General features: G+C 37.5%; 1 protein-coding gene across 1 annotated transcript; it reads left to right on the forward strand.

The window, feature by feature from the left end:
- Positions 1–6353: 6353 nt before the first annotated feature.
- On the forward strand, positions 6354–12572 carry eevs (2-epi-5-epi-valiolone synthase). Its single transcript, XM_079341240.1, has 5 exons — positions 6354–6538; positions 9066–9699; positions 9991–10230; positions 10706–10958; positions 11314–12572. The coding sequence occupies exons 1-5, from the start codon at positions 6396–6398 to the stop codon at positions 11409–11411; spliced, it is 1368 nt and encodes a 455-aa protein (XP_079197366.1). The 5' UTR covers positions 6354–6395; the 3' UTR covers positions 11412–12572.
- The last annotated feature ends 4447 nt before the right edge of the window (positions 12573–17019 follow it).

Here is a 17019-nt window from a genome sequence, read left to right on the forward strand (position 1 = left end):
TTCAATTGCCTTGTTGTTGAAATATGCTATAAATAAACTTCTCTTCCCTTTTGTGGTCAAATGAAAGTTCTGTTTTTAGGTTTATTAGCTCATGTTTAATTTTGCATGTACTGTATGCTCTGTGACATTTTGTAGACATTGGATATCTGATGGCCTTGTTCTCCTTACAAATCTCACCATACTGGGTCAAAGGAATGTTTTTATGTCTGGCTTTTGTTTTCATCCGCTTTGTTGTTCAAAAAGTTACTGAAGGTCAAAATGTGTGCAGCACCAAGAATGTTTATGGCTCATTTTTGCCACTTAAAATACCTTGATATCTACACTTGTGTTCATGATTCTGTTCGACATTTCTTTTTAAACCTCTTTAAGATAGCCATGAAGCATCGTGGAATATGACTATAATTTGAAGTATGTTTCTTGCATTTTTTTTATAGCTTTGACAAAAAGAGTGCCAAAGGTCTGGTGCATCGTTTAATGTTTGGGCATTTGTGTTTGGGTATATTTGATATTCCTCTGCCGGGATCTCTTGCTCATACCCCACGTGGCATTGTGTCCATCTGATAGGCTGAAAAGTAGAGATACATCTGACTGGCTAGAGATCACTCTCAGTAATGACTTAATTAACTTTTGAAGTTTCAAAATTTCCAGACACTACTTGGTGTGTCTACTACTACCTACTAAACTAAAAGTTTGTTAACATTCTTTCTTGCTTCTGTCCATACACATTTTCTTCTCCCTGTCTGTCCCTAATTTTCTCTTTCTTTGTTTATGCCAGTAATACTTTGGAAGACTTGGCAAATATAAAGGATTCATGAAATGTAAAGTTTAGATCCTTGTAGTTTGGATAATTTGGCTCCCAAATTGGCTTGCTCCATCATGCAATTGCCAGAAGCCATATATGGACAATCCCTAAGATGCATACATTGAATAACCCTGATAACTGCAATTGTCAGTGTACCCAAGGTTTGATAATTCCAATTCTGCCAAAGTCCTTCACTATTGTTACTAAAACACTGACTGCCATATCAATGACAAATGTCATTACACAAATGTTAAAATGTAAATAAGCTAAAAGGGTTCAATTTTTGTTCCAAAAGTTGAACAAATGATCAGACAATTTAAATAAAGGTATTTATTGGTAGAGTTGTTAAGAACTACAGGAAGTCTGGACCCAAATGCAAGACTCAAAAACACAGATTTGGTGCAAACACAAATCCTTTAATGGATAATATAATTGGTGCAGAGTGCAAGGGAATCTGTGAAGCGTCCCTTCCGTCTGTAGATCCTAGACTTAAGTTGACGTCCATGTGGAAAGGGCGACAGGCAGGTGGGCAACCTAGATAAAGAAAATCGGGAGCAAAAACACAAAAGAGCATGAGCCACAAAAAAACAAGCACTATGATGCAGAAACACCAGCAGAGCCAAAGTTTGAAAACTACCACTCAGGGTGATTAAACGATCTGGCAGCGAGTGAAGAAGAAGACCAGCATGCGTGCGAGAAGACCAGTGGTTTTATACTGTGAGGGTTGATTACTGGATAAGGCTCACCTGGTCCTGCCTGTGAAAGAAAGCCACGAGGATAGACAACCAACTGAAGACAACAAAAAAAGGGGGAAGGAAGAGCTGTCAGGCACAGATCCTGACGGTTGTCGTCCCTCAACCGGAAGGGTTCGATCCCAACTCCTGCAAGCATCATGTCCGATGTGTCCTTGGGCAACCCTGAATTGCTCCCACTGCTATGCCAGGATGCGTATGAATGTGTATGAATTAATTAGTTATGGTAATTTTATGTAGCAACCACTGCCATCAGTGTGTGAATGGGTAGATGTGACATGCGGTATAAAAAGTGCTTTGAGTAGTCAGAAGACGAGAAAAGTGCTATACAAGCCAAAAGCCCATTAACCATTTAGTCCATTTACCAAAGTCTGTAACGTCATGTTCTAATAGCATACACAAAGTCAACAGTGGTCCAAATCCCAATTTCTACCCAAACGGCAAAACATTAGACCCTTTTGGTTTTCAGTGACATCATAAATGCAGTCTGTAGGTGTGTGGATTTGTAAGGGTTTAAGAAAACTGGAGTATGGGCCCATTTTTTTCTGGAAACAAGATTCAATAATAAAAACAACACATTTGCATTCAGTAAGTTTACATGATGTTTAATCCATAAACTAATAATTGAAACAATCTATAAACTAAGAAATGTAATATGGGGTTAGGAATATATAAAGCCTGTTTGAATACTACTACTTTTGTCTTTTTTTTCCCCCTGTTATTTAGAATTTTGTTCAGAAAAAAAACAATCAATCAATTAATATATCGGACAGAATGAGACATTTACAGTATGTGCATTACTTAATCCCCATAGTGAACTAAAATAAACAGATTGCAGACTCTATTGAAAAACAGTATCAGACGTTCGTTTGTTGCAATGCCAGGAGCACAGGTCCGGAAATAGTTCCACATCTCAGTGGTGGCTGCTTTGGACAATATAGGGGTGGTTTTAAAATAGTCACTCTTTAACTCCAACATGTAAAGGCACGTAGATTATACTGGACACTCGAGCTCCTCCTTACTACACAGGCTCCCAAATACTGCACAGTATATAAGGGCTCCTGGGCTGGCCATCCCCTTGCAGACCTGGGACAGCTCTTTTTTCTTATAACTTGCTGTCAGCACTGCAAGAATGGGAAAGTTTAATCTGAAGGACAACAATATCAAAGAAGAGAAAACAGAATTCAGCTTAGTAAGGGTAAAAGACACGTGGAAGTGCAAACAAGGACATGAGGTCAACAGGGACAAAGCTGACTGTGTCTCTTCTGCAAAAATGTGAGTATATCACAATTTTATTCACTTAAAAAAACACAAATGAATGAAAGTAAAACGAGTGAGTCATATCAAGCATTGTCATGAAGTTACTCTGTTGACCCCCTTTAAAAGATAAAATAAAAAAATCATTCTCTGGATTTGTTTTTTGAAGTGCCCTTAAATGACCTTGTTTTAAAGAAAATGGAAAAAAGAATGCAAAACTGTAGAAACAATGAGAGAAAATACATGTTAAGCCTGCAGTTCTTAAACCTACTTATGTAAAAGTGATACATAGACAAAATCATAATTTGTTGGAAAACATTGTATTTAAGTTTCCTATTGATTTATCATAGAACTTGAAGTTAATGACTAAATGCATGTGATGAGACCGATTAGAGCTGCAGCTATCGAATATTTTAGTAATCGAGTATTCTATCGAATATCCCAGTCGATTAATCGAGTAAATCATACTTTTGATTAATTAAGGTTTAACTCTTCTCTGGTCAACCCCCTTCTTTGCAGCTACCATGGTAACACCTGCTTGTTACAACCAACCACCTCTGCTCTACAGCTGCTGACATTCACTATATTACTGACAGGGTCCCAAATTCACTTTTTGATTCACTGATCAAGGTGGCAGGTAGATGAAACATACAGGCCAAACATGTTTTAATGTTTAAAATAACAGATTTATTTAAATAACAGTTTTTGTGTAGCCTACACATCTGTTACAGTGCATTTAATTGAGAAAGCATTACGTTCTGCTGAATCAATCGTAGATTCAATAATGTTATCAGATCAGGAAATTGTCCGCATTAACATTACAGACTGAAAACTAAAATCCGTCAGAGAATAGTAAATTATTATTCCACAAAACAAGTTCTCTCTTGATTTAGCTTTGACAACATTATACATTTAATATAATCAGCCTGTTCATTATTACGCTCACAGACTGAGACTACAGAGACTGTAAGAGGACGTTGCTATCGCTATGTTTACCGTTTCACCGGATCACGTGTTCCCGACTTGGTCGTATGGATCACGGATCAACTGTACTAAAAGTTAAACGGGGCTGCGCTTGTGTGTGTATGTGTGTGCGTTAGCGCTGAAGTGTCTGTGTGTCCGACTCAGTGTGCAGTAAAGAGAGGAGCAGGTAGCTGCAGCCACGTCTTGCCTTGCTTCCCCTTCGCTCATGCTGCACAATTTTGCCACCAGAAACACTTTTTCTCTGCAATTCAAATGTAAAACGTTTGTACGTTTGTTGTTGTTTTTTTTAATGGTATTTACTGGTTGTATTTTTACGGTGGACCCTATTTTTTTAACATCTTGCTTCTGTAAAAATGAATGTTTTTGTTTGCTCAAATCAACATATTTATACTTTTAATTTGAATGTGCACAACCCCATAAGATGTAGTTTTACCAAAACAATACCGTAAAATTTAAGGTTTTCAGACATTTTCAACATTATAATATTTAATAGTAAAATGTATGCATAATTATTTGTTATCACAGAAAATCCTTGTAATTTCAACATTTTATTACAGTAAAAAACAAAGTTTTATCCAGTCTCACAATTAACTGTTATTCGATGTATTTAATACAGTAAAAGGAAGTTTTTGGTTTTACGCTCCATTACCGTTGGAATTGGACGGTGTTTTGCAGCATATTTTACTGACTTTTTTTACAGTGTGGATTACTTATCAAATAGGTATGCAAACATCGACAAGAAATCATGGTATTAATCTATTGATAATCAATTGATCTGTAGATTACCAGAGTAGCCTAATATTATGAATTTTGATATTCAAAACTTACAGAATGAACACAAAAGTCTATCATGAAGTCTATCATTGTCTATCATAACAAATTCGGTGGATGTCAATTATATTTATACATACACACACTTCTAGCTCCACACACAGAGCAGTGTAAGCAAATGACTGCCTGTAGTACGGTGCATCTAATCTGCAAATATGCCATACCACTGGAGTTAGTCCAAAATTCCATGTCAAGTTATGACATGGACATGCAAAAAAGATTTATCCGTCTGAAAGCTTAACCTTGTTGCAGGCATGGTTCTCATTTTCAGGCAAGACAATTTCCTAGTAAGTCAGTTGAGTGGGTATTTCGTTGTGGAATGCATGCAGGTGACTTTGTAAGGGGAGTGACTGAAAGTTTGCACAACAGCTGCATGCACATGCATGCATGCTTGTTAGTTTTCATAATCATAGTTAAGTAAGGCTTTTTCATAAGACCCCAAACGAGTCACATGTTTTCATAACTTCGGAAACAGGTGGGGTTGAAAAATCTTGTCAGTTTGAGCTGCAACTCAACACCAGGAACACTCCCCCATTCAACTTTATATAGCCTTAACTAAAATATAGGCTACTACCTAAACAAAGAAAATAGGCTATTACTTAAAGGGTCAATGTTAAAATGTATCGGAGCCTTTCCTACTCAGCAACAAATGGACTAATATATTCAGAAATGTAAAAATGAAAAAGCAGCAATGTCATATATGACTTCTTAAGCATGATGTTCATTCAATTATCTGCAATATGCTTCTTAAACTCATTAAACTAAATAAATGTAATGATCTTTTAACTGGGGACATTTTAATTTAAAGGCAGAAGACTAATAACATTTTTTTTTACATTAAAACTAAACTATTTTTCGGTCTCTTAAAGGCTGTATCAACATTTTTTTTTAAAGAAAAAGCAACCAATTGCTTATCTGGTAATCTAGAATAAGAATTTTCTGTGGTCAAATCAAAGTTCTGTTTTTAGGTTGTGCATCTCATGTCTAATTTTGCATATGCCCTGTCACATCTAAAATATTGTAGAATATCTCTGAGAAGGGAGGTGAGGTAAGACTGCATGTGACAGATGCACCAATGTATTGGACATCTGATGGCCTTGTTCTCCTTACAAATCTCACCATACTGGGTCAAAGGAAGACGTTTTTTATGTCTGGCTTCCGTTTTTTTATGTCTGGCTTCTGTTTTCATCTGGTTTGTTCTTCAAAAAGTTACTGAAGGTCAAACTGTGTGCAGCACCAAGTATGTTTAGCAAAAACAAAATCACAGTGTACTTCAGGATAATAAACCTATAACTTTCTTTGGCGCCTATTTGCCTCTTACAATTTTTTTTTTAAACCTCTTTAAGATAGCCATGAAGCATTATGGAATGTGACCATAATTTGGAAGAATTGTTGACTAAACATGTGGTTGATGCTTGCACCTTTTATATCTTTGACACAAACAGTTCCAAAGGTCTGGTGCATCGTTTAATACATTTGTGTTTGGACATATATATATATATATATATATATATATATATATATATATATATATATATATATATATATATATATATATATATATATATATACATATATATATATTACCATTCATGTGAATAAAGCATCTTTAACTCCAACATGTAAAGGCATATACTCTACACTCAAGCTCCTCCTTACTACACAGGCTTCCAAATACTGCACAGTATATAAGGGCTCCTGGGCTGGCCATCCCCTTGCAGACCTGGGACAGCTATTTTTGCTTATAACTTGCTGTCAGCACTGCAAGAATGGGAAAGGTTAATCTGAAGGACAACAATATCAAAGAAGAGAAAACAGAATTCAGCTTAGTAAGGGTAAAAGACACATGGAAGTGCAAACAAGGACATGAGGTCAATAGGGACAAAGCTGACTGTGTCTCTTCTGCAAAAATGTGAGTATATCACATTTTTATTAACTTAAAAAACAAATGAATTACATTTTTTTTTTAAAAGTGGGTGAGTCATATGAAGCAATGTTGTGAAGTCACTCTTATATTTCTATATATGTCTGTAAGTTTTTGCTTGTCACAGGCTTATCAATTTTGACTTCCTTTCAAAGACAAAACAAAAAGCACTCTATGGTTTTTAAGTGCTATTAATTAATTATTAAAATATCTGGATCTCTATGATTAAAAATATTATAACGGTTCATGTTGTAAAGACAGTAGTTGTTTAAAGTGGTCATAATTCCAATTATGTGGAGAGTCAGTGAATGCACCAGAAAGAAGTGTCGAGCAGCTGTGAGAGAGAACGCTGGGGTGAGAGAGTTGGATTGTATACGCAAGTTGTGTTGTTCTCTGCCTGTTAACGGCGTGGTCACTGCCGACAGTGACCGGGTTATTAAAAACTCATATTAGAACGTTCTTGTCGTCCTTTAACGTCCTGACGGACGCTACAATATGTTGATTGATTAATTGTCAGTAGTAGCACTTTTTTGACATGTAGTATTACTTTAATGAAGCGTACGATTTATGCCTTCATATGTAATAGACAGTGTGAGTCCTCATTATAACAGTTACAGACACAAAAGAGGACTCTCACCGATAAATACAAAAACAAGAATGTTGGGTTTAAATAAAAGAAAGGCGTGCGTTAAGTGGTGAGGTGTGGTTGTGTTTTATTAAGTTGACTTTGTGGTTTAGGAAACTTAGGCTGACTGCTAATAAGAGTGACATTTGAGCTTCAGGCTCGTCAGTGTGTCAGTTTCACACATTATGGTCTCACGTTGAACACCCAATTATAGCTTTGAACTTGGAATGTACAGGTGTGAAAAAGTGCCAGAGGTGGACATGTGCAGGAGGTTTACATGTGCAGGAGGTAGACTGGTTAAGTTTTTCCCAGAACTTGTTTTCTCAAAGAGGCCACTGTATGCTACTGAAAGGCATATTAATGACTAATGTCATAACACATTAAAATATAAACAAGCTAAAAGGGTAGCATTTTTGTTCAAAAAGTTGTATCAATGATCAGATAATTTAAATAAAGGTATTTTGACAATATTTGGTAAATTATTTCAATCCATTTAATGCCAAATAAATGGCATTTAAATATTTTACACAGAAAGCCTATAATGTCATGTTCTAATAGCACACACAAAGTCAACACCAAAAGCCAAAACATTGGACCTTTTTAGTTTTCAGTGACATCATGAATGCAGTCTGTACTGTAAGTGTGTAGGTCTGTGAGGGCTTGAGTATGAGACCCATTATTGTCTGGAAACAAGATTCAATAAAAAACAACTCATCTGCGAACCAGTGAGTTTACATGATGTAAAAAAAAAAAAAAGGTTAATTATCGAAGTTTGAAGTCCAGATTGATGCGGGACATTTAGCAACCCCAATTACCCATTTTGAGATTAAACCACCAGTTACACCAAAACTCCTTGCCCCTGTTTTTACTAGGAGAGAGTGGGAGGTGACATGGATCCTTTTTTTTAATCATACGTGCACTTTACTTTTTGTGCATCTATTTATAACTTGCACATGCATTTGAATTGAAACGCTCCCAACAGGGATCATGTTGTAATATCTTGTATAGTGTCTACTTTGGATGGTCATGACATAACAGCTAATAATTAAATCCCCATTTTGAGAAAATGAGTGGGAATTTTACTTTTGGAACCAATAGTGTTGAGCCCTACTGATGTTACTTTGGTCACTGGATAATACTTACACATAGCTAGTAGCCCATCTGTCATCCAATCACAGCCCCTCAAAAGCGCTGAAGTAAGTTAATTTCATGGATTATTAATATGCCCTGTGGCGAACAAGTGTGGCTAAATATCCAGAAAATCCACCAACAAAGAAAAGAATGCAGCTACAGCAAGCAATGAGAAAGAAGTCAGATGTGGGTAAAGCCTGTCTCTGGCTGTTATGGGCTGTGGTGTCTTGGTGTTGTCCTGTGTTGTCTTTCCCCTCTAGTGGCTCAACAAAAGCCTGGGAAGACCATGCTAGCAAAAATGTAAAATATATTTTTGTGACAAAAGACTGCTTCAAGATATTGCCATATTTTAGTGTAAGGCTGAAACATCAATTACTTTTAAGTTATATACAGTGGTTCTCATATCAGAGTCCTGGGACTGAAAATAAGGGGCACAAGAAGCTTAGATAAGCGTAGCTGTATTTACACTACAGTAGCCTTATTTTAGCTTAAAATAATGCTTTAATGAAAGTTATTTTCATTGCCATATTTTTCAGTTAATGTTTTTTTTGCTCAGAAATGAGTTTTATCTTGTTCATCATTACATTTACAGAATGTTAGTGTCCTGAGGGCTGAATGCATTCAATTTGAGCCAGTTGTATTTAACACTCTGTCAAGAGAGTTTATAAAGTTCAGTTTATTGATTCAAACAAATTAACTGTTTACAATGATTAGTTGTATTGTTACAATAATAATGTCTTCATGTGTTTTGTGTTGCAGCTCTGAGAGCATGACAGAAAGGGGGATCACTTGGACTGTTGTGAGCCCCATTGTGTTTACATACAAGGTAACTGAGAGCCGAGGCCTGCTGGACCCAAGCAATGATACACTCCTGCTTGGCCACATCACGGACTCGCAGCAGCTTGAAGATTTAAAAAAGTCCATTGAGCCAATAAAACGCTTTGTGGTCATTGACCAAGAAGTCTACAAAATTTATGGCGCTAAGCTAACTGAATATTTAGAGACAAACAATGTTCTGTACAAGATTTTGGCTCTACCCACTACTGAGGAGAACAAAACCATGGAAATGGTCTTGAACATATTAGAAGAGGTCAACAATTTTTCTCTTGACCGCCGCACAGAGCCCATCATTGCTATTGGTGGAGGGGTATGCCTGGACATTGTGGGCCTGGCGGCCTCCCTCTACAGAAGACGCACCCCTTACATTAGGGTACCAACCACACTACTCTCCCACATCGATGCAAGCGTCGGAGCAAAGACTGGGGTTAACTTTGCAAATTGTAAGAACAAGCTGGGTGCCTACATTCCTCCTGTCGCTTCCTTCCTAGACCTGTCTTTCATAAAAACAGTTCCTCGAAGACACATCTCTAATGGTCTGGCAGAGATGTTAAAGGTATGTCAAGTTGTGGAATATTTGACTTGAGCTGCTACATACTAAAATAAACAATAATTCCAGTGTAAATATGTTGTATTTTTCACTAACCAGCACAGATACCTGTCAGCATCCAAAAGAACTCATTAACTAATGCGAGCATAAATATAATTTGTAATTATCATAGTCTTTGGGTGAGAAATTCGGGTACCTAATTATCATCATCATTATCATGATGATTATCATTATTAACAGTTGATTATTTGGTGCACAAAATGCTTGTTAAGATTGTTAATGTTTGCTTCTTTGCAGATGGCCTTGATGAAACACAGAGGTCTCTTTGAGCTTCTTGAGAAACAGGGCCATATGCTGTTGGACACCAAATTTCAGGATGACAACAGTGCATATGGAAACAACTGCTCCCAGGCTGCATCACAGGCAACATATATAGCCATCACAACCATGTTGGAGGAGCTAGCCCCAAACCTTTGGGAGGATGATCTCAACAGACTTGTGGACTTCGGCCACCTGATCAGCCCAGCACTGGAGATGGTAATTTTCCCCAAAACACTTGTATTGAAATGCATGCTATGTGATTGTAGTATAAAATAGCTTTAGTCAAATTCAGCCAACAGTTCTTGTGACATCCATTTTGCGTATGTTTGCTGAAAAGCCATTTGATGTTGTTATTTTAGTCCTGGCTCTGCAAAGGGGAAAAAATAGGTGGCCCTTTGCACGAGTAACATAGGATAAATCAACTGAGGCAAACTTGAGCAGATTTATGGTTTGAGTTAGTTTTTCTGTTTCTGGACAATGCACATCTATAGTGTGAGTTGCTTATCATTTAACTTAAACATACCTATTACAGAATTGCAAAACTACATTTACATACTTTACTACTGTACTATTGTATCTGTAAATGTTGTTGTAGGTTTATGATGTAAATCTTATAAACATCCACCATTTGGTTCAATGCTAGTCTATAATGCTCCTCATTTTTAAATCTCTTTTTTCCTTTTTCTTACAGAAAGTTCTCCCATCTCTGCTGCATGGAGAGGCAGTGAACATTGATATGTCTTACATGGTGTATGTAGCCAAAGAAAGTGGTCTCTTGACAGAAGAAGAAAAGCAAAGGATAATCAACTGTATGATGGATCTGGAGCTGCCAGTCTGGCATGAGGCCTGCACCATTGAGCTGATACAAAGGTCCTTGCAGGATAGGCTTAAACATTCTGGAGGTCTGGTCAGAATGCCCCTGCCCGTTGGTCTGGGGCAGGCAGGTAAAAAATCACTTGAGTTACATCATCTTCATAAAACAGCTGAGAATTCTGCAATAGGTAGTAAAAGGCTAACTGTGGTGAGGATGTATGGGAAGTTTCCTTTGAACTGCATCTCTGTGAAAGTGAGAGTAGAGTCTTCACTTTGAAATGAAATGTGTATTCTGTTTGGACATTTAAAACTTCACTAATTACTTTTGCTTACCTGGACCCAAGTTCTTTTGCTTTCTGAAAATATGACCCTAATCTAAATGGTTTGAAAAGCTAATTATGCATCTTCAAGATTTGTCATCAGAGCTTCATATTATTAGCACAGTTAAAGCAAGTTGACTTTGAACTCTTTGTTTTTCATTTGCAGAAATCTTCAATGAGATATCTTGTGAGATTCTGCACAGAGCTTATGAAAAATGGTGTGATGAGCTGAGCAACCCCTTGGACAACAACGGTGAGAGTTAATGTGCCCATTCTACAAGTTACGGTTTTTGTGTGACATCCTGTTAAATTGAATGAATGAAACCTTTATTGCCCCAAGAGGAATTTATCTAGCACCAAGAGCATAAGACACTATGCAAACAAACAAGAGAAGACAACACAAAAAAACACAACCAAGCATCACATGATTAAACGACAGATTTCAGTAGGAAGTTAAATAAAATGCAGAGTGCCAAGTGCATGCTGTATATTTAGAGCTTATGAAACAAGTTTTTTTTCCAGTTTGCTCTTATTTTGTATTGATAATGCTCCCCAACATTGAGTACAAAAGGTCAACACACTTGTGAACAAACTCTTGTAAAATAATTTCAGCATGGTGTTGACCACATTAAAATTTCTAAATTTCCTCAAAAAATATAGGCGCTGTTGAGCCCTTGGAAATTTTGCATTTGTGTTGGCATTCTATGTCAGTTTGTTGTCAATTGTTGTGCCACGGTACTTATATTTGTTTGTACAATTTTACTTTCTGTGTCTTTCGTATGTACATGGAAGAGAGATGACTGTCTTCTGTTGAAACATCAGAAAGAGTTATGCAATAGTTTAATTTGTATGACTATTTCTGTGTCCATTTCTTTTATTGCTATTTAATCCATTTATCATTTAACCGCTACATCATATAATCCTGCATTTGATTGCTTTTAGATATACCATTGTCCATGCAAGCATCTTTTATTGATCATGTACCTATGGTGAGATAGCTTTATATAAGCCTTGTGCACCTACTAGCTCAAGTAAAGACGTGACAGTCTTATCACTGCTGCACAGTGCCCTCGCTCCAGGGAAAGTGCAGCATATCTTGTGCAAAACCATATACAAACTTGTGGTAACATGTTGGTGTATGAGACCTCAATGATCTCTGAAGGTGATGCAACTGCAGAGTTCTAATGCTGATGCAGTTGCATCATCCACATTTTTTCAAGATTTGGGACAAAAAGACAGCTTGGCTAAAAAAGGCTTTGCAATGCTGATCAGGAGGCTCTTTTTGCTCTTGCAAACAGACTCCACATTGCTCTGATTCTTAAAACCTGTTTTAAACTTTCTATATTGACTTATTTTTTTACTTTTATTTTACATTTTGTGTTTTACTTTACTGATTTGTCAATTTAATAAAATCTCTTAAAATCATGTTTTGACTGAGTCTCTTTAAGATGCCACACAACAGTGTCTACCACACCACGGCACTACTGACCTTTACTCCACACCTCATACACATTTCACATCTGAGTTGAGGAGGGTTGCAGTCAAGGATTGTACTTGAACCTAATTATCCTAGAAAAGAACGTTAGGCAATAAGTCCTAAGACTAGGCGGTTATATGAACCATCCCTTCTTGACTGGGTGTTTGATCATTTTCTATAGCTCCAGTGCTAGAAGATAGAATGGTATGTCATAGTATAAAGTGAACAACAACTGTTGCCTTTCAGAAAGGGGGGGAATAAACCAATAACCCTCCCAAATGCAAATTGAATATAAATATAATTTGTTGTTAAAGTATAGCAACACTGACCAGAGGTCTCAGTCAATCTATTGTCACTAGTAGTGCAGACAGCCCACCATGTGTTCTTGTAATGTTTCTTTGCCATGAGGTTAGAAAGCCAAATGATGCATGCCTTGTCAATCAATGAAATGGCTACAAACAGATAGCAGCAACATTTTAAGCATTTTAAATGTATTCTTTTTTTATGACCAGGAGTAAATCCGACGTTTACAAGAAGTCAATCAAGCAACTAGCTATCCATCCATTCTCTTTAGTCTGTGAAACGTGTCTTTATGTATCATTACAGATATTTATTGTTTATTAGTGTGTGTAATTAGAACATTACAGATTCCAAAATATCTTATTTAAGGCCGGTTCACATGGCAGGATTTTAAAATTGTCGGCCAATTTCCCAAACTTTAGAGACCACATGGCGATAAATAATCGGAGGTTTTACAGTTTTGGTCGTACAGTGTGTGGTGTGCAGCCACACGGCAACATCAACACACCACACACAAACCGATTTCACTCGCGAACATCCCCCGATCAGACGGGAAATCTCGCAAAACCTCTCGAGATCAAACGTGATTCCAGAGTCAACAAACGGACGAAGAGGATGTAACAGGGATCGTTTGTGCTGATTTTATCTGAAAAACACGTTTTAAAAAGAGGCGTCGGTCAAAGGAGTGGAGACAACGGGAGCATGAGCTGTACTTGCTACATGATATGGAGGTGAGTTGGTGTTGTTTTGCTACCGGTGTTTCCTCGCCATTACGTCACCTCGCTTTCTTATTGGCTCCGCGTCAGAGTCAACAGGCTCGTGCTCGTTTTCTCCTCGGGGGACACTACATGTGAGATCGGGCCAAAACAATCCAACATGTTGAATATCCCCAATTTGAGATCGAAGCGGTCCCGGCATTCTTCCGAACAGAGTTTGGTGTGCAGTTTTAACACAGCACACACGGCAGGATGATCTTATAATATTATTTTATGATGATCGGGGCGCTTTTAAGATTATCGGAAGGTGAGAATCTGGGCCAAAATCGGCGTAATTATCCTGCTGTATGAACCGGGCTTTACTTTTCATTTCTTATTTTAATAAGAATATCACTTTGGTAATAAGGTGAGGCCACTGTTTACAAACAAAACTAGATTTATCTGCTTTCAATGTGCTTACTCTTTATTTTAAACACTAACCTGAGAGCATACATCCAACAGCGGTTTGCTAAAAAAGGATTACAATGTAATTTTTTAAATGCATTGTTTATAGAAAATTTAAAAAATAATAAAAATAAATATTGAGGGAACCTTTTCGACATCCTAATTACCCATTGTAATGAACTCTCTTATTGTATTTTGGTCTGTAAAAGTTTTAAACCACTGTTGGTAAATATAATCATCTGGGAAAGACACCAAACTAATAACAAAAAACAAAACCTAAACAAAAAACTAATACAAGCCATGTCTGGAATCCGTAACACTGAACATCACCTGGTCTAGCCAGGATAAAGAGAGCCAGCTTCATGGCTTACATGAAAAACTCTGGCTTTGAATCTCAACAGAGCCAGCAGATCCTCTCATCTCATTTTGGAGAGAAAAAAAACTGCTTGCAATATAGTTTACACATCAGTTTTAATAAGTGGTCAATGTCGGCCGTGATCACGCTACTAACAAAGCAGAGATAAGAACACCTTGCGGTTTTTTTTTTTTTTTTAAAGATTTGTTTTTGGCTTTTCATATAGATGGAGGAAGGTGGATAGAGTCGGAAGGGGGGAGAGAGTGGGGAGAGACATGCGGGAAATGGGCCACAGGCCGGACGCGAACCCGGGCCGCCCGCGCGCGAGGACTGAGCCTCAATACATGGGGACGCGCGCACTGCAGCTGCGCTACCGGCGACCCCAAACTGCTGCATTTTTATGTGGACTTGGTCCACATAAAACTTGGAAGTGTCATAACCCCATGCTCGAGTTCTGGGTCTAACTATTCACAGAGCCCATGAAACACAGCCTCTCGCCCCTCGTCAGTTTTTCTTCCCACATCTTTTGTCTTGGAGTAATGACCACTCGTCTCGAAAAGTACTTTGCAGCGCAAATGATACAAGGTTTCCTCTGCTACCAAGTCATTGATCCCTTCTAGGCGGCCAATGACTTCGGTGCCCCATTCATCTTTGCGCCCATGTGCTGTTTTCAGCAAGCTTGTCTTCAGTCCATCTGCAGTCAAATTGTCAGGGACTCTGTATCTTTTTCTAGAAATTTCTGGATTTTTTGGGAAGATATGAGTGGGCTGGTTGCAAAGAATGCATACATTCTTGTACAAAAGCTGAACTGAATGTGAACTTTTAGAACTGCATGCAGCAGACACACTATATCCAGAGGAAATACGCTGTCTCTTTGCCTGTGCCAACTCTTTCTCCACCTCTGCTGTACGAGTTGACTTTGTGATGACCTGGACAGATTTGTTGTACAAATCACGCTTACACTCTTTGTGATATGTCATTCTTCCAACTTCCTTTGCCTCCTTCATGCGGTCCAAAATTTTTGCATTTTCAATTTCTTCTGCATATCCCTACATAGTTTGGTAGCCTTTATTTTTTGCCCTTTCAAGATTGTAAGCGAGCAGCTCTTGGCCTTCACAGATGAAACAAGTGAGCAGAGGTGCAGGTTTAACATTGACATCCATAATGCTACTCTGTAATGCCCTACAAAGATAGCATCTTAATTTCTTTCAAATCTGTAATCATTCTTGCGACATGAACGTCATCCTTTGTCATTTGTACAAATATCCTATCTCTACTACGATGTATTTAAAAGCAAATTGGGGGTCAGATTTACAGTTACTGCAAAAAGACCTTGAGAAACCAAAACAAACTCTGAAAATAGCGAGCTAAAGTTGGCATAAGGCAGTCAGCTAACATTCAAGTAAGTAAAATGTAATCAGATGCACTTGGAGTGTGTGGATGTTAGCTAACTAACTAGGATACCTAGTGTTAGCTAGCTCTAAGCTAGTTTGCTGACAGTACACTCCTTATATAGTATTTATCCATTTAGTGACATGGAATATTTACAATTGTGATAATAAGTAATACTTACATATCAGAGGTAAAATTGTCTTGCAATATCTTGTTGACCAGTGAATATTGTTTGATAGGCCTATGTGTCGAATTTATGTCAGTCCATGAGCATATAAATAAACCTATGAAGATAGGGAGAGTGGGGTAAGTTGATCGACCCTCTGTTGCTAGGCAACTATGCACCTTACATTCTGAAACTTTTTTTGATACAGTAACATTTCTGCATTTAAGTTATAATGGCTCTTATGTTAAAGCTGTATATCAGCCTGACATATCAGCTGTTTTTCTGACTTCATATTTTCATGGCTCTTTGTCATAGATGCATTCTCATATTTTCTATTGATAAACAACATCCCAAATTAAATTAGATGTTTTTATAGAACTTCTGTCTCAATTGTCTTTGCATGGAGAAACACATATATAAAAACTGGCTCAATTTACCCCACTTTCCCCTACCCTGGGATTTACATGCAACAAGCAACATTTATTTTCTCTGCAACAAAGGGTTTTCAAAAGCACAGGAAAAGCAGACATGGCTGTTTCTGTACCAAGTTTTTCAGTGTCTCGGCTTGCGGAAATTGTAAAGGCATTACATGCAAGAACTGTATCCATGCTGATGAAGAGTCTGGAGATGACTCTGACCTAGACTTCTGAGAAATTTGACATCGTGCAGCAGTGTTGCTCTCAAACTAATATTTAAGATACTGAAATAAAAAAAATCATTCACATGTAAAAGAGTGCATGGCCGTTTCTCTTCCAAGGAGTGGTCTTAGTGCAAAATAAATGCTTGCAATGGATTCAGCATCCTAAAAAAAACCTAATTTGACCCCTCACATGCTATTTAAGGTATATGTAAAAAAAGGCAATTTTTCAAAAAAAATGGTTCCAAGTGTCCAAAGTTTCAACAGCTCTCACGGATTTTCCTAGGGGAGTTGAAATTAAATGTTGTTTTTTTTTTTTTTATGTGTAACTACACACCTTTAGGAACACATTGGTGTAGAAATTTGGTGGTAAGGAATTCATTCC

The sequence above is a fragment of the Symphodus melops genome, assembly GCF_947650265.1.
Source record: "Symphodus melops genome assembly, chromosome: 4".
In the NCBI taxonomy this organism is placed as follows: domain Eukaryota; kingdom Metazoa; phylum Chordata; class Actinopteri; order Labriformes; family Labridae; genus Symphodus; species Symphodus melops.